Below are 25959 nucleotides of genomic sequence, written 5' to 3'. Positions count from 1 at the left end.
AATAAAGTTATTATATGATGATGATTGGATTATTTGTTTAGTTGTATTCGTGTTATATGGTCATCAATTAATAAAAATAACAGGGTTCCAATATATTTTTAGATAGGTAATTCAGCATTTAAAACTAACAGTTCCATTTATCTTAACATTTTTTATTTTTTTATTGCGTTGTACATTTATGTCAAAAGGGGATAATTTCATAGCAATATATTGATGAAACAAACTCTATTATTGACTGACTGGAATGCGGAGGAGTTGTCGAAATTAAAGGTTTTAACTGTCAAGGGGCTTACTTGGAGCTTTGACAATAACGTCGAACGTTGAATACGTTCGACGTTATTGTACGTCAGCTTTTTTATTTCCCAATGGATTTGAGCCAATCATTTTTCTATTTTTTTTTTTCATTTTTATTCTGATAAAAATTCGAGTAATTCATTGTTAATGATTTTTAATTAGTGATATGTTCAAAGTTAATTAATTCGTTACATTTTAATTAATTAAATATCATGCTTATAATTAATGTTAAGCTAGATTATTATGGAAATAGCCGTTAATGATATTTTTAAATGTTCTCTTTTTCGTTTATCCTAACAATCGATAATAGAATCGTTAGGAAAAAATTACACGCAATTCTTCGACTCATAAAAAAACTTTTAACTAAGTCATGCTCAAAGTTATTTCTTCTTCAGAGTTATTTAGTCATCTGTAATATTACATTTATTTCTTATTATAAGTTAGAAAACTCGGATTACGATTTTCTTAAGCGGTTTCTCATAAGATACATTTTTTTCTATATAAGTTTACTTTAGTTTATTATAATAAATTCATTTACAAAAACTGTTTTGACGATTTCTGCCTAATTGTAAGCTAAAAAGGTGACGGAATCAAAATCAGTTTTTTTTAATATCAAGCAAATTAGTCGATTCAACATCATTTAAAACTGAACTCAAGTAAAGTCATTTAGCTTTTGTAAGTATTGTAGTTATTAAATCATTTTATTCTGAAGCTATTTTGGTAATAACAGACATTTTTGGGTGTGTCACGATAATGGATATTATCTGTTGGTGTACTATAAAGGTTTTAATCGATAAAACCAAAATATAGACACACGTGCTACTCTAGATGTCATAAATATACACGGACATTCTGTTAGAGTTCTTTTTTAACCTGCATTGATATTGTTAACGGTCATCTTAGTTGAAGTAAAAAAATGTAAAATTAAGTATTACGACCGTGGAATAACGTGACCGATCTGTCGATTTAAACGGGGCTTTTCGAATCCGCCGAATTTAAATATTTTTATATTGATAACAACTAAATTTTGATAACACCACCAAACGGTAAACACCCATCTAAATTCAGCTGAGAAATTCGTTGCATTTCTCTCCTTTTGAAAGTTATAAAATTTTAATCACAAACATCTCAAAGCTCTTCATAAAAGCAAAAAGTACGAGAAGTTAGTTCTTTAAGTAGTTGCTTTTAAAAATTTACTTAAAATGCTACTCGATTCGGCTTACATTTGAGCTATATTAAAAGGACGCGATTTAAATATACGAAAGTAAAATATACGTCAAAGTAAAGTAATATTCTTGAAATGAAAATGTACATTTGATAAGACATGTACGATATAAATTTGTTTCATAATAATTCTAGACTAGCTTTTTAAAAAAAATATAATAATTCAAAAGAGCCTTCAAAATATTAATTTCCTTATTATAATTCTATACAGTACTATCGAACAATATATGGTGTTGTGTAACATTTGTTCTTAAAATGAAACATTAAGATTGAAAATAATTCAAGAATAAATTAATTCGCATATTTTGTGGCAACGCGGAGAAATATATACGTAATTTACTTCCTTTGATTATCTGCTTTTGCTCATGATTATACGTTGAAATTATTTATTCTTTGTGGACATTAATATTATTAAATTTTGTTTTTGCTAAAAATCTTACGTATAATTATTTTTCTCCAAATGATATTCTACTAAGATAAATTTTAAATATTTTATAGTCATTGCCAATCGCATAGTTACCCTTAACTTTAAAAATATTATAAATCTATATATATAAAAGAAAGTCGTGTTAGTTACACTATTTATAACTCAAGAACGGCTTTATCGATATGGTTGAAAATTGGTGAGGAGGTAGCTTAGAGCCAGGAGACGGACATAGGATACTATTTATTTCTATTCTTTCGAATTTATGCCTTGAAGAGCTGCTTTTTATTTAACTTATCTACATATTGAGTTTTTTTATATATCCACGCGGACGGAGTCGCGGGCGACAGCTAGTATATATAGTATATAATAAAAAAAGCTTTTTTCACAACATATTAAGGTAAAGCTTTATTATATGTTCACAGCGAAAGTTAATACGTATTGTTAATACTTAAATATTCAAGTCCAGTGGAAACAAAAAGTTGTAGACTACTCACAATAGAGCCATGTCGCTTTCCTCCGTGCAACTTGATTAATATGTATGCAGCGCTTTACATTGGATAAGATAAACTAGCGTCCACTAATAAAAGCTTAGCTGATTTTGCTCTTTTGTTTGCAACAAACTATACTTCGTAAAATGTAAATTTTTGGAGTTGAATTTTCGGTGCGGTGTTGTGACATTCAGATTGAGTTGTTACAATCTAGTTAAAATTCTGTAGCAATTTGATACTAAACCGTGTGAAAAGGGTGAGGTTACTTTCATTTTGTTTTTTTTTTTTTGCTAAAGCTGGCAATTTATTTACATTTTATGTTGTAAATGTGAGAAATATTGAGAGGCTAATGCCTTGTGCGTTAATATTTGTTACATTAAAATATTTTTTTTACCAAAGTATTTATAAAATATACGTTGTAATTTGACATAAATTGGATAGTTGTAATTGTACTCGAGGGAAAAAATGTTGTAAAAAATTTTTTCTAAGTATTTCACAAGTTACCTTCGAACGATTGTTAATCTTCTATATAAAACAATTTTAACTTACTATAAAGTTAGCGACTTAAGTTTTTTCCTTCGCTGAATTGAATTTAAAAATTCATAAGAACCAGCAAATACTTTGGTACAAACAGTTTTTACGTAAATATATAGTTACATCTTAAATATAACGTTAAGTTAAAAAAACTTGTTGGTGATTTTAAAACACAAGTTGCCGCCCGCGAATCTGTCTGCTCGCAATTAAAAAATAAAAATTAGTAGCCTCTCTATTTTTCAGACTATGTTCTACATCTATACTAAATTTCAGAAAGATTTATTCAGCCGTTCTGGACGTACCTTCTAACAAACATTCATCCTTTCGTATATATTACGGCTACTTTACTAATTGTGATATATTGTGATATGTGATATATATTTTACGTACAACACATTGATTATATGACCTGACATTTTATATTAGCAATAAAGTGTTTATAAATAAATAATAAATAAAAAAATATAATCGACCTTGAAGTGACGTTAATATAAAGTTGCTACATAAAGCTTTTATCACGTTGTCTCATTATGACGTGATGCGGTCCTATAAAGATAAAGATGTTGTAAGAGACACATCAATGCATTAGATCACTAAGTAGAACATGTCTCGCGTTCTTTGCAGTATTCATGTTTGCAAGTCACGTCATGTTGGTGGTATAGTTACTACAATACAGTATGTACTTACACGAAAATTAGTAGGTACTTTTGTATAATCCGAATTTCTACTATTAAATAATAAAATTCATAATTAATTCATCATAACATTTCAAGAATTAACTATTTTGTTTTTATTCTTTTTTTCTATTTGCAATCGTTTAGATAAAGGAAGGTCCAAAGTAAACATCGCGTCGATTGCTCATAGTCTTATGATAGATAAGTAGTTTCTACGTGATTGATGTAGAAAAAAAAACAATTCTCGTTAATCGTTCGTCATATGAAAATACACATAGAATAAGCGAAAAGAAAAGGGACGTTGATAACGGCTTATTTTTTCTCAAGTAACATATGTTACGATTTGCATGTTTACAGCCAGTCATCTTTGCAGCATAAATTTTCCGTAAAGTACCGGTATAAAGGGCATTTTGCTAACCTCAAAATTTCCTCAGCCATCATGACGTCTTACCAACAATGTAACGACCGAAAACAACATCAGTTTATGTAAGGAACGAGGAAATCAGAACCGCTTTATTTACTCGTAGTCGCTCTCCTATCCAGCTATAGAATAAAGTGTAAATGTTACACAGTTTTGGATACTGAATATAGTCAAACCTAGAAAAGCGAGAAACCTCTATAAGCTAGTCATGGTCTGGTCCTGACGGTCAACCTTCATAAGCAAGAATCTTGGGTTAGAGTGAAACCTTTATAAGCTAGAATAATATCACGGTCTCTTGGACTCTTGCTTATCCATGTTCGACTGTAGTTCCTTTTGGTTTTATTCGAATTATATTATTTGGGAAGTAGAGATAACTTTGATAAATTGACTTTATGTGTTTTGAGTAAAATTATTGTAAAAACAAGAGATAAATTACTGATTTTATTATAAATATTATGTTTTCTTAGATAATATACAACTAAGTACAGACAACAGAGGCCCAATTTCAGTTGATAAGTCCTTACAAGACTCGAAACAACAGAAAATAAATGATCGATGACATTTCGATTTGGGTCACGTCCAATATAATGAAATGTCACTTTTGTTAAGTAACATTAAGATACTATTTTATTTTTAGATGTTTATATTTTATTAGTAGCTTTTGACTGCGACTTTGTCCGCGCGGAATTGCGCTTTCAATAAATAAAACTCTGACTTAATTTCTGATAAAACATTATTCCTACTACTTTTCCTTAGACTTTTCCTTTGCAATAAAAAATACAGCATTTAAATCTGATATTGTAATTCGCAAAACAATAAAAATGTCAAAAAACGTACAAAATAAATAAAAATCGAACAAGCTTACAATTTTCACGATACACAAAAGATTTTCACAAGTCGGTTACTTTTCAGAATATTATATAGCAATCATTTTTGTAGTTAATGTATCATTAGTTGAATTTCTTGTAACTTCTAATACCCAAGGAACAAGCCTCCATACTCCTGTGTATTGAGCTGTTGATTCGTTACGATTACTTTTTCCCTTCTGTAAAATAAATATAATAACATCGCGTAAAAATACAGAAAGAAATTCTAATTTAAGAACTCAAAGGATTACTCTACCAAGCGTTTATGGATCAGTGGTTAAGTATTTGATTTGTAATTTGCAAGTCCTGGGTTCGATCCCGCCATTACCAATGTGTTTTTTTATTTTTCGATCTACATATGTACATTTATCGTGATGTAACCTCCACATATCTGAGAAGAAATTCTTACCTGTAAAGATAATGCCATTAACTTTCCTTGAACTAGTAATAGGCTACCGTGAGCCGTATCTTTCTTATCTCCCATATATGGAAGTGATAAGCAATACATGTTTTTAACATTTAATTCTCTCTCATATTCCTCATTACTGAAACAATTTTAAATACTAACATGAAAACAAAATAGTTGTTGTAACTAAAAAATAAAAGGTAAGACCCAAATAATTTTTGCATGGTAACTTTGGCGTGATAATTAGTAATAAACGTTGATAAAATTTTATACTTAATAGTTATGTTTATCAAAACAGAATATCGTAAAATAAAGTACAATTTAAGCATGCATGTGACTAAAATAAACAACATTGTTCTCATTATGTATTTGATTAAACCCTCTGAGTTAGTATTGTTCACTATTCAACTTCAACCAAAGGTTGCTTTACACAGTTTCGCTTTGTAATAAATTATTTTGCGTTTGTTAAACTTTACCACGATTTCTACAAACATTTCAGAATAACACCACTATTACACGTTAATTCTTAAACTACTAACTTGTGTTCTCCTTGTTTAGGACAAGATTTAGGAAATATTAAGCCCTCGTAAGCCACAAGAGGGCGCTTCGGTAGATGATAGGAAAGGTATCTTGTATTGTATCTGAAATAAATAAAAGACATATACATCAAACATGTCTTTAAAAAGCTTGTTAATTCGTGCATATGTTTTTTCATAATCACGATCGTGTTCCAGATATTGAGTATCTCTGAATCTAAATGGAAATCTGTAAAACCTCTCAACAGACCATGTCTTTTTTTTAATCTTACCAATATTATAAATGCGAATGTTTAGATGGATGGATGGATGACTGTTTAAAGGTATCTCCAAAACGGCTGAACAAATCATGCTGAAATTTAGCATACATATAGAACATAGTCTGGAAGAACTACTACTATTTTTTTTTAATATGTGCGGACGGAGTCGCTGTTGACAGCTTGTTTATCATATTATTGCAATCACCTATCAAGACCCCATCCAATAGCGGTAGCAGGGAAACCTTTTTCGTTGATAACGAATTTATGCGACACAAGAGAAATGGGCGACCATCCGACGCAATTGTTTATCATAGAAGTTATAACTTGCACTGCACCTGCAATTAAAACCTTTATTTCGCACGCACAGTTCATCCATCAGCTCACTATATGTCCCCACTGAGAGACTTGGAGCCTACGCTAAGTGACTAGGCCAAATTCAACCTCGCTGGTCAAGAGTGGGTTGATTGACTTCCCAGATATGTGTAGGTTGCATCACGATGTTTTCCTTCCCTCGCACAATATCTCTCTCAATATCTAATACATGTATTTTTATAAGAGAAGAGGTCAAACGATCGGCGGTAATACTGAGGTGATCACACCCATGGACATAGTATAGAGTTACAGAAAGAAGTATCAGTTTGTTTAAGAGTTATTATCACAGTTAAAAGGACGTTATTGTACCTATATTATAATGATGTCGGCGTGTTCTATCACGGTAACTGTACGACGGATGTATCAAACTGCGTCGGACGTAGGCGACAGATTCTGTTTCCCACCATTTGTCGCTGCAGTAGGAAATGTAAGCGGACCTCTCGGTCACCATGTTCCTTTTGTGATGTCGCGCCAGGCACGAGCCTGCGGCTATTAACCAGTAGCTGTTTATAGCTGCGGCGTCGCAGTAAATCTGCAATGTAAGTACTAATTTAAAAGTTTCCTTCGATCATCTATCACAAAAAATTTTCTTTACTTATTCTATTGGTTCTTGGTCTCACTGTTATTATGTTTTGCGTTTCATCAAGCTTTAGTAAAGTGAACATACTTACAGACAAAGGTTCATAAATATAAGCTGCTATGTAGGGAAATTTAGACCAAACATTTGGCGTTCTTTTGCATACGGCAGAACTGGTGCTTATTTCATTCTGTTCATTTACATTTAGAGATAATTTTTCATTGGTTTTTGTTTTATATGTACCATTTAAAATCGTTTGTATTTTCTTCAATAAGATACCGGGTTCTTTTAAAAAAGGTGCAGGATTGTGAATACTATTTAGTACGTACATATTTTGACTTTCTAAATCATTATTTACAATTTGAGTCTTATTTTCGCAATTATTATTAGAACTTACTGCTATTACATTTGGTAAAAAATCTTCAACAATTTTTGTCGAAGGTTCGGTATTTTTATCATACATTTCAAAAAACTTTATCCTGTCATATATTGTCGTTGATTCTGTTGTCAATACTGTTGTATTTGTGCTTGTTCGTATCAGTTTATTAAGGGGATCATTAAAAAATATACTGAACCATTGAGAATCATTATTATTATTTCTTGCTATCCTTTTATTTGATAGCATTGCTGAATTATTCATAAGACTCCGTAATTGATTGGTTTCGTTAGAATCGAGGTTTTTGTAATTCTTGTTTAAATTCAAATAAAAATTTGCAGAGTCTACATTATCTTCTTTAATGTTTTTATTATTCAAATGTAAAGCAAATATTGGTCGTCTTATAATTCGAGATTTTAATTTATCTCCGGCGTTATTTTGCTGTTTGTTTTCAACTTTAAGGTCTTTTCCTTGATCAGTCAGTTGATTGGATATATCTTTTTGTTTTCTTAGTTCTTCTATTTTGTCTAAATAATAAAATTCAATACCACTAGGAGTAGTGCCAGAACTCTGGTTTATACATTGATTTGATGTATACAGTATTGAAGTTAAACTTGGATCACTCGCTGGAATTACTTGGCTTGTAGTTAACGCATCAACATCTAAGAAGATTTTTGTTTTTCTCCACAAAACGTTTACTATTTCATAGTGTCTTCTACTTACTTTGTCAACTGATACAGCGGTTAAAGGTGGAACAGTGCTAGAATAAATTGTATCTTTATTTTGGGAAATATCTTCGTATTCATATTTCCTTAAAGAATCTATGTAAAAATTTCTATTTGCATCCAATGAATAAATCAGAGGAGCTAAATATATTGTTTGAAGAATGTAAAACATTTTAAATTAAAAATCTTATGAATTTATCAAACTGAATATGCTTTAAAATTTCCACATCACTGAATGATAAATAAATATTGTGAATCACATGGAAAAATAATATACGTAGAAAAACTTTTGGATTTTATTTAAAACGATTTATGACATCGACACAACGACATGACATTGGCAGATATTTTACGTCACGCTCTGTTTGGATTTGATATTGATAAGACCATAAAGTTATTTTACTACGAACATTTTTGTGTCGAATTTACAAAAAAATACATTTATACAGTGCTCCGGTAAAACTTTTTCCTTTAAACATATTATAAAAATAATTTAAACAAAAAAATAATTGTGAAGATTTTTATATTTCAAGATTAATGAATATTGTTGAAGAAGTTTATATATATTTTATGTTTTAAGTATGACATTTTTATTACATCATATCAAAAATGATTTGAGTGAAAAAAATTAGAACTGTATTTAAGTTGGCTTATTTAAATTTGTTAGTCAAATTGCAAAACTGTTAAATTAACAATTAATATCAACGGATTCTTATGAAATTACTTGATTTTTTTTCAAAAAATCATAGCAATGAATTCCGTACCCGTAGCTTTAAACAAAGCCGCTATGCGGAAATACGAAGATCTGGAAATCCCATGCGATTCCATTCTGTCTACTTATGTTTGGGTGGACGGAAGCGGAATAAACATGCGCTCCAAAGATAGAACATTTGATTTCATTCCTAAAACATCTAAAGGTAAGTAGTAATTATAACCGTTGGTTCCAAAATCTATATATAAACCACATCTTTGTCATTATATTTGACAAAACAGAACAATATGTTTTAAACAGGAATTTTAAGGTCAGAAACTCACGATACATTTTTAATTGCGCTGTCTTTTGAACTAACAGGGCAAATTTGCCTATTAAGACTTTTGCAACTTTTACAAACGTACAATTGTCTTGTCTTGATCTTTTGCCCCTAAGTTTATATTAAATTAACAGAGAAAGTTTTAATTTATATTCCTTGAAATAACTCCTTCCTTCCTTGAAACTATGACTTAGTTTGATACTTTTATACATTTTTAAATATCCCATTTTTTCCAGATTTGCCTGTTTGGTATTTTGACGGTAGCAATACGGCTCAAGCTAATTTTGATAACTCCGATACGTTTATTTTCCCCGAAGTGATTTATCATGATCCCTTCAGACGTGGTAACAATATTATAGTATTGGCGGATACTTATCAACATAACTATGAACCCACAAGTAAGTACACAAACAAGTTTTTTTACAAAGATAAATATTTCAACTTCAAGTTCTTAAAAATTATAAGTTAAATTTTTCTGAAAATGAAAAACGATATCTATTTTTGTTATTTGAAACATAAAAATGATGTTTTATACTTTATTCCCACCAATAGTTTTTTCTAAGGTACAAATCATCGAAAGAACTGCGTTTTGATTTGCGAGAAGGGTGAGGTGGAAGAGCCTATGTTTGGATTTAACCAAGAGTTTTTCCTGACGACTACTGATGGTAGGCCACTCGGCTGGCCACCGGGTGGCTTCCCTGCGCCCCCTGGACCTTATTACTGCGCTATTGGAGCTAATAAAATAGTAGCCAGAGATCTTATGGAAGCTTTCTTTAGGTTTGATATAACGAATGTGTTGTAATTGTGTTGTAGTTCAAATTTGACGTACTTTTTGGTTCATTAAATTATTGGACGAATGGAATTGTGGCGAACTACTATATTGAATTCAACAACTAAGAAACTAGTATACACAAGGTAACTTGAATTAAATTAAATTTTGCAGATGTTGTCTCTTCGCGGGTATAAAATTAAATGGAATGAATTCCGGAACAACTCCTTCACAATGGAATTTCCAGGTCATTATATTACACTTGTTAGATGGATAAACAATTTTATACTTTTACATACCAAATTTATGACTGACTTGCACCCTGTCTCGGATAATTGCCTGATCCGATCTTTCTATGGTGGTTTATTTAAAACCATTTTACTTAGGATTCTTTAAAAAAAACTCTCTTTGGTCGTTTGACTCTATCTCCTAAAACCTTGTTGTCCAGGTTGGTCCGAGCCCAGGTATCCGCGCCGCAGACGATTTATGGATGGCGCGGTATATCTTATCCCGTCTCGCAGAAGAGTACGGCACGGTGGCTACATTCGACGCTCAGCCCGTACCTGAGTGGCCAGGGAATGGAACCTTTGTATACTTCTCTACTAAAGATATGAGAGAAGATGACGGTATTCTGTAGGTTGATTATTTACTAAATATTCTGGTGGCTATGTAATTAAAACGGTGCAACTAATATTGTAGCTTCTACAAACACGTGTACTAACGATAAATAAAGTGTGCTTATTTATAGATGCCATTACCTAGGGAGCTTTAATTGAAAGCTGGTAAAAATACACTAACAAATAGCGTTGATTATCTCTTGCAGCGTGATCGAGCGCGCGATTGACAAATTGTCTCGACGCCACGGGGTTCATATAAATGAGTACGATGCTCACAACGGCGCCGATAATGCGCTACGGCTGACGGGGAAGAACGGAATGCCACATCTACGCGACTTCACCGCAGGTGATTTATGACATGCATTGTATGTGGAAGTGGCAGATTGATGGTCTTTGAGTATGAATAATGATGAAATAGGATGCTAATGAAATTTTTTTCGGAAGTGAAAAAGACTTTAAAACAATTTAAATACTAAAAAAGACATATTTTCTTCACTTTGTGTATGATGAAGTTTGTTTACGTAATGAAATAGTTTTTATTCCTGTTCTTCATTTAGTCATTTCATTTCTAGTATTTACTGGGTTGCAGGTGTGGCCAACCGAAGTTGTTCAGTACGCATTCCTCGCCAAGTGTCTGAAGACAAGCGAGGGTACCTGGAGGATCGCCGGCCGGCCGCCAACGCCGATCCCTACAGGGTCATCACTATAATGCTCAGGACATGTGTTTTCGATGAATAATATGTTTTGGTTTCACCAATTGTTGTTGTCATATGATTAAGTCATTAAATTACATTAAAAGCGATCTTTCGCGTTTGTTATCAAAGTGTTCTCTGTACAGTATAGGTTTTTTTTTTTAAGTGTAATTTCAAATGGGTTACAATGCTTATTTTATTGAGTACACTCAAAGTTAAAGTTATTTAAATGATACAGTTTAAGTAAGAAAAAATGATTTTAATATTTCTTTAAGCCGGATAACAACGTCTGTTGACATTAATTTTGCAAACAACATAGGCTCGACTAAGAAATTGAAACAAATGTCCGTCGTTATTACTGAAGGGCCAAGAACTCGATAAATACGATTAATAGCAGAGCAGCAGTCAGTGCGATAATTCGGAACATACTTATAATTGATTTATCTAATTTATTGCAGTTTCAGTACTAAGTTGCTGATTTTCTTTGTAACGTATTACAAATGTAATCATTCAGAAAATATCCATAGTATAGCGAAATGAAAATGTCTACAGCGTGGGCGTGACAGAGCATTTTTGGCAGGAGTTTTTGATGACTCGCGATTAATCTACTGCATTTTTTAATATTACACCAGGTGTCGAATTTACGATGTCTAATTTTAACTAATGATAAAAAAGATGTTTGCTTTTACTATTTATACGAATTAATCATGCGTTTAGAACCGTCCAACAATCCAACATTCCCAAAGAAATGATTCGACCAGTTGGATGTCTAGTTGGTGATATCGTATTATAACGTTATGACGTGACGTTATATGATATGACGTGACGTCATAATATGATATATCGTATCGTGTTACGTCACATCTCAATCTTAATGTTGGAAGATATGATTGTTGAAACGGATTAACGTTAGTAATTAGTTTATAATCTAAGTATCTTCTATCTTACTAGTCTTACAAATATATGGATGGAATGATGGATGTATGTTTGTTAGAAGGTATCTCTAGAACGCCTGCATGGATATCTCTAATATTTGGCATAGATGTAGCTTGGAAAACACATAGGCTACTAATTAAGTTCTTTGTATTCCGCGCTGACGGAGTCACGGTCGACAGCTAGTATTTATCTCTCATATTAATTAAAAAATTAGACAAAATACAGTAGGGCATGTGTCTTCTATCTTGTTTCATTAACATGTTAACAATGTACTTAAAAATGTACAAATGGCCAAGCTCTCGAGTTAATAACGTAAATCGCACCTGTAACTAAACAAGCAATTAATTTTAATTAAGGTTTCTATTTCCGTCGGTTATCGTGTACGCACGCCTCGTGGTGATTTATTACATAATGAATCAGTATTTAATCTAGTAATATTGTTTATTTAAATACGTACCAAATTATTTTGAGACGCATATTTGATAGATTAATTTTATGGTTTAAAAGATTAGAGATCTAATCTTTTTTGCATATTATGCATTTATTGCTTTGTACATTTTTTATTAATCCGGTTAATATTTTTTTTCTATATCAAAAGGTGGCAAACGAGCGAGCGGCCACCTGAAATCGCAGAAAAAGCGAAGTGACTGCTGCCCATAGTTATACGCAATTGCATATGCGTTGCCTACCTTTAATCGACGGAGGAGAGGATGCACAGAAAGAAAATATCTTCCCTTTCCATGCATCCTCTCATCCGGAATGTCCACTTCCACTTCCCATCCTTTCCTTTTTTTTATTATGGGAAGGGAAAGAGGACTAAATTAGTTCTCCGGGACGCACACTCATCAGACGAAACGCGGAATTGCTTCCACTTCACGCCTGTCATCTGTGTGGTCGTGGTATTTCACCAGGCGAGCCAAGCCGATTCGTGCGAAGATGTTAAAGCGGGCTCTACCACTGTTAATAATAAAAAAAATCTGTCAAAATACGCCCATTTCTTAACTTTGCTCGAGTTACAGTTTTACACTAAAGAACAACTTATTAACGATGAATTTGTTTTTTTTTTTTGGAAAATAAATCTTACATACTAAAAAAAAATAACGCATAGAAGATTGTACCGTGTCTTGAACAGTTTGGTGGCTGAAAAATATGTTGTGAGCCATTTCTTATTAATACGACAGGGAATCGTTCAACCCTTTTTGTTTCACCTATCAGTATTGGGTATTTCCTAAAAAGCAAGTATATATCATCGTTTACTTTTTCTTCTTTTTCCACGTTTTGGCCCCGAGGACTTACGATTATAAGTTGTCTGATAAAAGTAGTCTAAAAATATTTTGTTTTATACGCTTTGTTTAACGCAACTTTACGACTAGCGCTCATTTTACTTTAGGGTCGAATATAGATTAGTTCCAACAAACGAATAAAAATTTAGTTCATATTTTTACACTTGTCTTAAATATCGTGCGAATCTTTTATTTTTTTATATAAAATAGGAAAATGAAGATTAGCTTTGATCCTCAAATCAGACCAATCATCTGAGTAATTGAATATCGGATGGAAACGAATTTAAGAATCCGACCGATTTTTATTTCTTTTTAACTGACTTCAAAAAGGAAGTTGTTCTCAATTCTTCTGATTTTTTTATTAAAATCAGCATGAGATAAGGAAGTAAATATTTGTTAATAATTTACGAGACGTTAAATAAAAAAGAAAAGTATGATTTCCAATTGAATGGTTTTTGTTGTAAAAAATTAAACTAAAAACTTGCAATTACTTTTGTATTACGTGTACTTTTATCTTTTTTGTTAAAGAAGAAACATCTTACTAATATTATTATATAAATGCAAAAGTTTGAATGAAAAAGTTAAACGAAAGATTGTTACCGCACTCAGAGACGGTTACACTGTTATGAATGAAATTTGAAACAAAGATAATTTATAGTCTGGAATATAGATCATATTAAATTAGCAGAATATTTCATACAATTTTATAATTATCAAAATGGTTATCACTTTTAACTAAGCTCCGATTGCAATTTACGATGCGACAGCACGAGCTTTATTTATTACTGTCTGCTTTACTTCGAAAGGTAATACCAATAAGGGAGCTATAAGTTAACACAGCCGTCAGCCGATGTGATACACGGAACCTCGTAAATACTCGTAGATCTTAAGGTACTTACTAATTATGCTTTTAACTTCAACCGATCAGTTACATTCAATTAATATTTAGCTGGAAATTGTACATTATAAAAATGGCTTTAGTTTTGAAAATCGATTTCATTTCAAAGAAGAAAATAAAATGTTAACTTTTCTATTTCTGTGTACAGAACACGGATCTACATTTCGTCTAAGGGTCCTATTACACTCATTCATTTTTTCTACATTTAAATTATGTCTCGTCACTGTTACCTGCCAGTACTTATACGAATTTCTTCTTTGCTGAAAGTTGTTTTATTCCAAATAATTACACTTTCAAATATTACTTAAAATTTTATTTATTAAGTTAAGTAACTTAAAAACCGCAGACTTTATAAGCTTAATCTGTTTTGTGTTGTGTTTAAATTGATAAAGGAAGTTTTGGAGTGCCAATTTCAAGTTTTCGAATTGAATCTTCCACCCCAAGGTTTGTTTGTTAAGGCTGTAGATAATAGGCAATTATTTTGTTGCTTAAGAAAATGGAAGATCATCATAGTTTTAAATTTTCACGTTATGGAATTATCAATGCTGGATCTTCATAATTGAATTAAATATTAAAAATAAGCAGTAATTTGTAGTCTGTATTCAAATAATATTTTATTCGTTTCAATGATTGTGATTAATTTATTTTAATGTTAATAAGTTGTTAAATTAACATAAGCTTAATAAATTGACTAGATTGAATAGAAAGCACGAAGCAATCTGTGAATCCTTATCGTTTCGCAACAGAGTTACAAAAAAGGAAAAGACAAAAGAATTTTATTATTATCCCCGAAGCCGAATCAATTTCATTTGTTAAACCGGGGCTGGAATAAAAATTTGGTATAGAATTCGAACACAGAGTGTGTCCTTAAAAACAATTGTCGGAATTTAATCGAAAACCAATAATGTAACAACGATAGAGTATATTTCAATCGTATTGGCCAGTTGTTCTTTACCTCGGAAATCGTCATCTTACTGTCCCTCGTAGAATTGGAACACCATGTATTCGTCGTCAAAATTGATCTATCTGTCGCCATAAGGGTTTTCTCGTCGGTTATCACGAAATCATTTTGTTACCATCTTTACAAAATCCATGCTAAAACTGGAAGTGGGTTAACGAGTTGTGCATGTTCTCGGCTTAAATTTCCTGTTACCATTAATTTCAGTATCAAGATACCGCAGGCGCCAACGAATAAAATGATTACTATGATGAGGTACTTTATGATAAGGTTGATGTTGACTTTATGATACGTATGATGACGAAACACTTTATATTTGTCTTATTAGTGTAATTTATATCTTAACTTCACATGAAGCAATGATTATGGAACTGCAAAAAATCCATTGCTACATTTATCTATACTAAATATAATATTATAAAGAGGAAAGATTTGATTGTTTCCATTGAGTAGGCTACGAAACTATTGAACTATTGAATTGAATCGATTTGAAGAATTCTTTTGCTATTAAATTATTCAAACTTTCGTGAGACATTATAATAAACTTATATAAAAACGGCTAAACACTCACGTATATTTGTCCGGTGGCGGCACCGACTAGTTTCGAGTCCATCGGGGGCCTACATCAGGGTGAGTGGGACTAGTATTATTTCGAGGACGCGGCCCGTCGCTTACTTTTTATATAAGTTTAATTCTATTACTGTTGAGAAGCTACACTGTTCTCGGTTGGCATAGGCATTATTTAGATATTTTAATTCCGTGCGGACAAAGTCGTGGGTCACTGCTAGTTGTTTTTAATACCCCGTGTTACTGTATATTCATTACTGTTTTCACAATTAAACTAAAATATGCATATGAATACAAAATATGATTACATTAAAGATACTAATTTACTTTACTTTGCTCTTAGGAATAAAGCAATGAAAGTTTTATGTAAGCAAGCGGGTCGTAAGTAAAATGAAATAATAAACTTTAACATAAATTTCAGCTTCTGATCTTACGTTCTAACCTTCTTCGATAACTATGTGCTCTAACCGTAAAGTATTTACTTAGAAACTTGCTTTGCCATAATCTTTAACTTTATTCGATACAATATGACTTACTTAGAGTTTTCAGATATGTTAAAAGTTAAGAACTTCAGCGGAATTCCAAATTTCAGCGAAATTCATGTAGCCGCTTTGGAGGTACTAACAAACAAACCATCCAACTATCCATTTAAACATTCGCATTTATAATACTAGTAATATAATAGTAATAAATTTTATGGCAGTAATACTATTGCATAACTGAGATGACTTGACCAGAACACGCCCTAATATATCATTCACGCTTGAGATAAATTAAAGCTAAAGCCGACTGATATGTGCAATATGCATAAATCTTTTACATGTCAGGTCATATAACATATCGAACCAAGCTTCAACCTTAATTTTCATAATTTTGTTATTTATAAATAATTCAAAATTCAATGTTGCCTTAGCTCCTTAACTAGGAAGACCTGTACTTAAGGAGCAAAGGACTTCCCTTACATGTAAATTTAATAATTGTTTGTATAGAAAAACAACTAATTTATGAATCAACAATTATATTTATTTTAAAGAAAATTTAACAAACTTTATCTTTTATTCTTATTGAAATAATCTTCACAGGAAATCCCAAGTCGATTTTACCTGCCAAAGTTAATAGAATTACTACGTAAACTTTCTCGAATTCGAAAGTTAATCTCTGAAAAGCTGTATGAATAAAGGTAGAGTAAAAATCACGTTCTTAGTTAATTAATTTTAGCCGAACTAATCACTGAATCGATGCCAACTTCTTGCAGAATGTCTGAATAATTTTTATTACATGAAATGAATATTAAATATACACTGAAGTCTATTTTTGCTTTTACTTTAATTTTTATTTTTGGACTTAAAAAGTAATGTAACTGTGCGGAATTGAAAAAAAGCTTAATCAGTACCTATGTGTTCTTCCAGGCTATGTTTTACATCTATGCCATTTCATCCATCCAAACATTCTCATTTGTAATATTACCAAGATTAAGGTAACGTATGACCGACTTGAATTAACATAAGATATAAAATAATTCTTACGAAGAAAAAGTATTTAAGCAAAATAAAATGTAATAAGAATAAAAAAGAGTAAATTACGTTTACTAAAAAGTTTTGAAAGTAATAAATCAGTTAACAAATAGTTATTCAAGGACCCGCTTTTCTTCTCTAATTTACGAAGTTCAAGGGTCAGTTAGCCTTGATTACTTGAACAGTTGCCGTAATTGTTTTATAGATGACTAGCTGTCGTCCACAACTCCGTCTACGCGGAATTAAAAAAAACTTTATAAGTAGCCCATGTCTTCTGCCAGACTATGTTCTATATTTATGCCAAATTTTATCGAGATCCGTTAAGCGGTTCTGGAAATACCTTCGAACAAACATCCATCCATCCAAACATTCGCATTTATTAGTATGATTTCATTACATACAGTAAACATTACATAAAACTCTGTTAGAATTAAGCTCACCAGTACTTCACAGCTTTTTTCTTGTATTGTTTCAAACATTGTATTATATTTTGTGTGCAAAGTTTAAATAAATAAACATATATGTGTAATCTGTCACATAATACAAAGTTAAGAGAATATTACGTATTCAATAGAGACGAAATGTTTTGTTATTTTAACGATGAAGTTAGAAAATATCAGTATAACCGTTTTCTACAATAAGGTATGTGATTAAAGATTATTTTTAAATTAAACTTATTATGAATATTTGATCATTTGCATTCGATCTCTTGTGTCGGCGAAGACCCACTTTGGGTCGATGCGCCAGCGGAGTAAGTATGAATATTTGCAAATACGCGATATTTTCCACGAAGTCGTAAGTTTTAATTACCTTTTGAATTATTTCGTTTCATAGCCTTACTTTTAAAATATTTTCCTCAGTTTCAAGGAATTATCCAAAGTAACTGACTTTCAAAATAACTTAATAACTTCTAAATGTCCTAAAAATAACATACTTTAAGATCTTGGCGTTGATCAAGATTATTATTTTTATGAAAGTTAATCAACGCCTGGATTTTTTTTTTTGGTTTATTAATCTTATAAAAATGTGCAGCCACAAAAGTAAATGTATTTAAGGTTATTTAAACACGAATTGCTAAATCTAGAATTAAATAAACTAAACCTTTATTGAATTGAAGATAGACTGATTAACATCGAACTTTGCTTCTTCGGCTAAAGTTACATTAACTTTGTAATTGGATTGTCGAAGATCAAAGTAACTTTATCGCATAGGAATTTTTCACTGAACACTTATTATCGCTCTATCTATGCCAAACTTTTAAAATAATTTGCCAAGTTTTATATTTATAACTCGAATAATTATTAAACTTATATAAAAAAACGGCTAAACACTCACGTATATTCGTCCGTTGGCGGCACCAACTAGTTTCGAGCCCATCGGGAGCCACCGGACGAATATACGTGAGTTTTTAGCCGTTTTTTATATAATTTTTATATCATGTCGAATAATTATAGATGAAAAATACTTTAATGCAGTTAGAATTTTAGCTTTAGGTCACATAAATAGAATTATTTAACTCTCGTCGATGAACGATATATCAAAATAAAAGCATATGTAAGCATGCTCTACGGTAATGTACTTATGGATTCTTTTATCAATTTATTATGTCAGCTTTCAACATGATACGATAGCTTATCATGACTGTTCTGGGCGTTCTGTTCCTAGTTATCTAATTGTATTAGTGTACTAAAAGTTAAAAAAAATGATGATAATTTTTTTAATAAGGGGAGAAACGAGCAGCGGATTTTTTGTATAAACTCATATTATCACGCTTCTTGTGGTAAATGGATTTTTAATATAAAAAGAATAGATCATGTAAGACGAATAAAAAATGAATGATAAGTTTTAACGTTGAAAATTTTATTTAAATTATTTGAAGGGCTAAACCTATCGTGCTTACCCTATGTAGAGCGATCTCACTCCGGACCGAGACAAGGAAAGGAAGATGGATAGTTTTATAAAATCAATAATCTTTCTTTTAATACTTCTTAAATATTATCATAAAATGAATAATTACAGTTTAAGGAAATGATAATGATTTTTAATATAACGCCCCATAATTTTAACGCAATTTGTAGAAAAGGGTTGAAGGCAATTTGAGCTTCCGGAATTCGTTTACAACCTTTGTAATGGCATTTTTATTGCTTCTGGATAACCTTTTCTGTTATTTGTAAAGTAATTTGATACGTTTGTAAGTATAAGAAACTAATGTATTTCTAATCTTAACACCCAACGATATCATTACCAATTTACTGTAATAAATTTTTACATTTGGTCATTTCGATTATTCGAAATACTTGCTTAAAAAGCTCCTATTCTCTTTGAAATAGAGGCAACATATTATATCACAATATAAGTGTTCCATCAAAATTTCATTACACAACATATTTTGCTTTTATTATTTAGTTAAGATTAGAAAAATGAACACTCGTAGCAATCGTCTTGCAATTTATTTTATGGAGTGCAACATTTAGTTGGGATCGGTACTTATAGTTCGGGTCACTGAACACACTGGCCATATATTTTTTAAGGAGAAAGGAAAAATAAATATCGAAAACAAAAGCTATCGGCATTGTTAGTTGAAAATAACTTATATTTATAAAAAATGCCGCGACTAAATTCGCATGAATATGTCCAAATGAGCCGAAATTTTATTGTCTACTAACCTTTTACGTATATAAAATTTTTAGTATAGTTCTCATCTAAAACACTAAAGGTAAGTAAGTAAGTACAAATTTACTTGGACATAAATGTTTATTCTTTATTATTATTATATGATTAGCTGTTACAAGATAAAAGATATTTAAATTCGATTATTTCATATTCAGATGTTCGTTGAAGATGAATTAAATTGTTACCATTACTCAGACTACAAAAATTCTTCTTTTATATCAATTTATATTTCTAAAAAAGCTTTATAAACAATTGCGCAATATGTCAAACCGCTCGTATCGTATTTCCAGTTCATTGAATTGTCCAATTCCAGATTGACTCTTGAATAAGTTCGAAAAACATTTTCTTTTGTTTGTGTCTGAGCAATCTAGAAGTAGCATAAATAATTATATAATAACTAACTGTCACCCGCCAATCCGTCCGCGCGGAGTTAAAAAATTTAATGAGTAGCCTATGTGTTCTTCCAGACTACACGATACATCTATGCCAAATTTCATCAAGATCCGTTAAGCCGTTCCGGAGATACCTTCAAAGAAACATCCATCCATATAAAAATTCGCATTTATATTATTAGTAAGACATCTTCTTCATATACGTACGAGAAAAACTAATTACAATTAATTATCATGACTTTCTTATATATTATAATACTGTTTCTGCAAAGCTACCACCTTTTGTCGGAATTGAACGGCGCCTTGAATGGAAGGGAATCGCTAGCCTTTTCATAAAGACAAAGCAGGGATAATTGGATTGAAGTTAATTAAAAGGGTTTTCGAGTAAGCACTTTTTACTTGATTCCCGTTAATGTCTTATTATTTATCGTGCTTTGACTTACAATTTAAAACAGAGCTAAAAGTATTTAGAATAAAATTTAAACTAAGCTTTTTAGTTATCATACGTTGTCACCGAGGCGCTTGGCCCTATCCTAAATTAGGAGGTAGAATGGACTACAAACATCTTTGAAATTCATTGTAGCTATAAGAAGGTTGCATCACATTGTTTTTCACCGATAGAATGTCATGTCAATGTATAAATAAAGTCGGAAAAACGTAAAATACATTGGTACAGGGAGTCCCACACTTCTACTATCTTGTAGAAAGTTTGGCAAATTAAATATTGCCAAACTTTCTACAAGATTCAATAAGTAATCAAAACCTAAATGATTCAGAGCTTTACTTTACCTTTATCCTTACAATCTACTTTCCGTTTACTTTATCTGCTAAAAGGTTAAGGAAATTAAACATCTAATGAACATAATTGGCGTAAAAATTAATTAAAATTAATCCCTTATCCTTTAACTTTGCAAGATAGAATTTTACAATCGAATTGTTTGTTAATGTAATTATTTTAGCAAAGTTTTTTTTAATCTCATTTCTATTAAAAGTGCAAATTAAGAGGCAAAGAAATTCAAAGGAATAACTGTAGGTATGTTTTTGTAGTTAAATGTTGTGTAATAAACATTTGACTTGTCGTATAAAATATGTATTCATCTTTTCAAATATATTGTCGGTACAAGGTCATCGCCGGTGCGCAGTGCCCTATCACCGCCGCGGCTCGCGCGTATTTTAGAGCAGCAAGGATATTTGAAAACATTTATACTGAATTTTGCAGTGCTTAAAAAGTTTCTATCGTTCATCTTTCATGAGACAAATAAGTACTTTAACATTGAATCGAAAAAGAAACAAGCTTTGACACTGAAATATTAGAAAATGTAACCATCCGAACTAATCCTATCTAATACCTTGTGAAGCATTTGGTTCCGTACATTCCTAAGTGTTATATAAGCTAAGAGGATTTGATGTTAAGTCTGTAACAATAATACTACGGTAGAAAGCTTGCTAGAGCTTTGTAGAGCTAATACAAAAGCTTGTTCTACAATGTTTTTCTGGAAAATAAGCTTTTGCATTGTTATGTAAAAGTACAACAATATTTACTGGTCGAACAAAGAGAAATGTTATCAGTCTGAAGCTTATTTACCTGAGTATTTACGTTATTTTGCAGCAATGCATAGAGTCGCTATCTATTATTATATATATAAATATATTAAAGATTTTGTTTCTTATTCAAATGTTATTGAAATAAATATATTGATGTGATTATATTCCTATATTCGTTCGTAGATTATTAGTCGAGTCTTTTTTTTTTAAAAACGACAGTATAAAAAATTAAACTATTTCGCAAGTAATTTTTTAAGATTAACTTGTGATTGATCGTGCGAATAAAATCTATCAATATTTGTTTGATGATTTCTTTTATTAGAAGAAAAGAGCGTTCCTTTTCGATTTTCAAAATTGGCACATCGCCAGATTAAACGTTTGATTTTATACATTAAAAAACAATGAAGCAATCATGTTATCAAAAGGCACCTTCTTTTGTCAGTGGGTTACGACTGCCACATTTGTTTTGAGACATTTTGTTATCTCTATATTTTTAAATAGAATAAATTTTAAATATATTTAACACAATTTGGGTAAAAGAAAATAATGTATCATTGCAATACTGCTTATTTGTAACTTATATTGTTTTTTTTAAAACAGAAGGGGAAAAAAGGAGCAGCGGGAACACCGAGGTGTTCAACGATGCCCATGGACATCAGCAATACCAGAGGAACCGCAGATGCGTTGCCGGCCTTTGAGATAGTGATAAGCTCGCTTCTTGAAGGACCCGGTTGTTTATTCATTCTATTACTAATGTTATAAATGCGAATGATTAGATGAAGGGATGGATGGATGTTTGTTAGAAGTCATGTTCAGAACGGCTCTATAGATCAAGATGATTTTATGCATGTATATGTAGAATTTAGTCTGGAAGAACACATAGGCTACTAATTCGGGTACATTTAATTCCTGCGGACGAAGTCGCGCGCAACAGATATTAGTGTATAAATTTCTTCCATGAATTAATTTTTCTTTCTTTGTAATCGAGTGTAAAAGCCAGATGGATAATACAGACCATTATATTTCGTGTACAAGAACAGGGTTGGAATTTTTGTCACGTTTACTATTAGGAGCCATGGCACGTTTGCCAAGAGGTAGGACAAAATTTACATGACAAATGTCAAATTTACGGCGTTCCATTAGAAAAAAAAATTGGAAAGTTAAATATTGCCAAACGTGTTTAATAAAAAACCGACTAAGATGACGGCAGATAAATTGATAAGAAGGACGGAAACCCGGTGCTCCGATCTTAAGTGAGACAAGGATAGATAGATATATTCAGTATAAAATCTAATGATAATTTATCTATCAAAACTTGGAAAAATTTTGAAATTTACTACGCTTTTTAAGCTAAGCGTCCACAGGGCGATATCGGACGCTTCGGACGTATCGCGTCAAGCGGATTATTTTTTTCATATTGAGTTCACGTTACCGACAGCCATTGCCAGTGCCAATGCCAGTTTCATAAAGATTATTTGTCGTTATTGCTTCTTTCTTAGCAGAAGAGTAAGAACATGCCAAAAAAACTAATTAAAATAAACATAAATTTTTATAACTCTCCATCCCATGAAGTTACACTTCATATTAACTATATTTATAAAATATCTATTTTGTGTTTCCAAATGTAAACTCGAGCACATGTTAACTATTTTAATATTGGAATATGTACTTTTTGGATTTATCTATCGAAAAGCGAATGTTATTGTAGCTTTAGTAGGTAAGCGCGTTCATGTGAATAATTTACATTTATTATAGTATTTTAGGATTTTGGAATACAATTTATTAACGTTATAAATATTTGAATAACGATAATGTTTCTACATTTCTATGTATTACTATAATAAATCTATTTATAAATTCATCGTCTAATTCAGTGGTTCCCAAACTTATTTTGTCTACTGCCCACTTTGAGTATAAATATTTTTTTAGCGCCCTCATATTTTCACATATTTAAAAACTATAATACTATAACTTCAAATTAAATTAATTAATTATCGTGACCTATATATGTATATTAACGGAGAATTATAAACGAAAGTTTTACTATAACCCGCAACTTGAGACCTGCATCGCCCACTTTGGGAAAGACTGCTCTAATTCTATACCTCAGTATGTCAGTCAACGTAATAAGAAACACAATTTGTGGATTAAAAAACTATTACACTCCGGAGACGATGAAGCAAATGATAACTCGTCAAACTCGTTTCAATTGTTTAAACTCAAGGCCTCTGCAATAGAACTTACGTATATACAAATCCACATACATAAAAATAAATTTACATATGAGGGAAAAATATTACACTCTTTTCAGTCGTATAATAATTAATCATACTTTTGTTTTTTTTTGATAGCCAAAAGTTTCGACCAACATCTCAAGAAGTCGCAGTGAGCGACGGGCCGCGTCCCCGAAATAATACCAGTACCACTCATCCTGATGAAGGGCCCCCGATGGGCTCGAAACTAGTCGGTGCCGCCACCGGACGTATATACGTGAGTGTTTAGCCGTGTTTATATATCAGTTCATCTCAAGAAGCTTTCGCTAAACAGTTGGATTAAGGGCCCGATACAAAAGCCGAAACTAGAAACCGCACGCATCGTTAGAAAATTCCTGTCTCTGCAGACCTGACCACTGGTTGTTTGAGTCATGGGACTCCGCAGCCGGTGGTGCTCTATTTTTAACATAATATACTTTGTATATTTTTTTATTTTTTTTATATGAAATGTAATATATTAAGAATATAATTAATAAACGTATAAAATGTATTGTAATTTTACTCTACTTATTTGAACGGCAGTTGAATACCAATGTGTTTTATAAAAAATGTAATTCCCTTTCAAAGGAAATCTTCGCTAACGGAACAGATACTGGCAGTAAAATAAAATTCAGAGCCCTACTTAATGTCGCAAACAATAAGAATGTCGTGGAAAAGCAATTACGTTGGTCACAGAGTGTTTTTATTGCTGGAAGACAGTCATTTCTTTTACTAAAAATTAATGAAAAAGTTTAAACAAACCTACGATTTAATTTTTAAGTAACGTCTGCTTCCACAATAACCTCGTACTATCTTGCTTCTTGCTATCTTACTAATATTATAAATGCGAATGGTTAGATGGATGGATAGATTGATATTTGTTTGAAGGTATCTCCAGAACGGCTGAACGGAACTGGACGTAATTTTGCACATATTTAGGCCATAGTCTGGCAGAACGCATAGGCTACTTATTATTTTTTTTTTAATTCCGCGCTGACTGAATCGCGGGTGACAGTTAGTATATGTACTTATAAATGAATAAAATAATTTTAAGGAACAAAAGTCATGTCTTTATTTCTAGGAAACTCATGTTTTTAGAATGCTAACTATTCAGTCACGATGATGAATAATTCATATTTATGTCGCGAGACTTCAAAATTACATTACCACTAGATATATAGGAAAGGGTGTCTGCGAAAGTTATTTCCTTCACTGCTTAAATAACTTGATAGATTTATTCTTCCATCAAATTGTTGTTTATATAAAACGTGTCTATAAAATTAAAGAATATAAAATGATTCAAATTGTCTAAAATAGGATATAGCATAGTTAATTATTATTGAGTGTTGTAAATATTACAAAGATTGGCCCATTAAGAGGTATTTAATTCTTTCAGCTGTGATGGTTTTCATAAAATTGATGATGATGATGATGACAACGATGAAGATGATAATTGATGATATCATTTTTAAACCAATTATTTAATCATCCTTATACATATATTTTACAGTGGTAGAGTCGGTATTAATCGCTGTACGAATGTCCCGCTCTACCGTTTCGATTCCACGATCACACAATATATAGGTATGAAGTGGAAATATTTCTAAAATTAAACGAAGAATAACATCTAAGAATTTAATTCCTATTTTAAA

General features: G+C 31.4%; 3 protein-coding genes across 3 annotated transcripts; 1 reads left to right on the top strand and 2 right to left on the bottom strand.

The window, feature by feature from the left end:
* Positions 1-4865: 4865 nt before the first annotated feature.
* On the bottom strand, positions 4866-6460 carry LOC106125242 (uncharacterized). The gene is made up of 4 exons (XM_013322351.1): positions 6336-6460; positions 5874-5975; positions 5338-5473; positions 4866-5107 (listed from the first exon to the last, which is right to left on the bottom strand). Exons 1-4 carry the CDS (start codon positions 6440-6442, stop codon positions 4979-4981), a joined length of 474 nt encoding a protein of 157 aa, XP_013177805.1. The 5' UTR covers positions 6443-6460; the 3' UTR covers positions 4866-4978.
* Positions 6461-6791: 331 nt separating this feature from the next.
* Positions 6792-8481, bottom strand: LOC106125028 (probable serine/threonine-protein kinase fhkE). Its single transcript, XM_013322116.1, has 2 exons — positions 7174-8481; positions 6792-7034 (listed from the first exon to the last, which is right to left on the bottom strand). Exons 1-2 carry the CDS (start codon positions 8350-8352, stop codon positions 6792-6794), a joined length of 1422 nt encoding a protein of 473 aa, XP_013177570.1. The 5' UTR covers positions 8353-8481.
* Positions 8482-8852: 371 nt separating this feature from the next.
* Positions 8853-11399, top strand: LOC106125188 (glutamine synthetase 2 cytoplasmic). The gene is made up of 7 exons (XM_013322290.1): positions 8853-9097; positions 9448-9609; positions 9775-9988; positions 10155-10227; positions 10429-10613; positions 10804-10943; positions 11187-11399. The coding sequence occupies exons 1-7, from the start codon at positions 8932-8934 to the stop codon at positions 11333-11335; spliced, it is 1089 nt and encodes a 362-aa protein (XP_013177744.1). The 5' UTR covers positions 8853-8931; the 3' UTR covers positions 11336-11399.
* Positions 11400-25959: the final 14560 nt, after the last annotated feature.

The sequence above is a fragment of the Papilio xuthus genome, unplaced genomic scaffold, assembly GCF_000836235.2.
Source record: "Papilio xuthus unplaced genomic scaffold, Pxut_1.1 DF825928.1, whole genome shotgun sequence".
Taxonomy (NCBI): Eukaryota; Metazoa; Arthropoda; class Insecta; order Lepidoptera; family Papilionidae; genus Papilio; species Papilio xuthus.
The sequence above is the reverse complement of the archived record's forward strand: the minus strand, read 5'-3'. Positions and strand labels throughout refer to the sequence as shown.

Coding starts and splice junctions, on each gene's coding strand:
- LOC106125242 (XM_013322351.1), bottom strand. CDS start 6,442: ATGATAAACAATTGCGTCGGATGGTCGCCCATTTCTCTTGTGTCGCAT. Junction 5,976..6,335: donor ATTGGATGGGGTCTTGATAG/GTGATTGCAATA, acceptor TATTTATTTCAG/ATACAATACAAGATACCTTT. Junction 5,108..5,337: donor TAATGGCATTATCTTTACAG/GTAAGAATTTCT, acceptor TTTATTTTACAG/AAGGGAAAAAGTAATCGTAA.
- LOC106125028 (XM_013322116.1), bottom strand. CDS start 8,352: ATGTTTTACATTCTTCAAACAATATATTTAGCTCCTCTGATTTATTCA. Junction 7,035..7,173: donor ATATTTATGAACCTTTGTCT/GTAAGTATGTTC, acceptor CTTACATTGCAG/ATTTACTGCGACGCCGCAGC.
- LOC106125188 (XM_013322290.1), top strand. CDS start 8,932: ATGAATTCCGTACCCGTAGCTTTAAACAAAGCCGCTATGCGGAAATAC. Junction 9,989..10,154: donor CTTATGGAAGCTTTCTTTAG/GTTTGATATAAC, acceptor TAAATTTTGCAG/ATGTTGTCTCTTCGCGGGTA. Junction 10,944..11,186: donor TCTACGCGACTTCACCGCAG/GTGATTTATGAC, acceptor ACTGGGTTGCAG/GTGTGGCCAACCGAAGTTGT.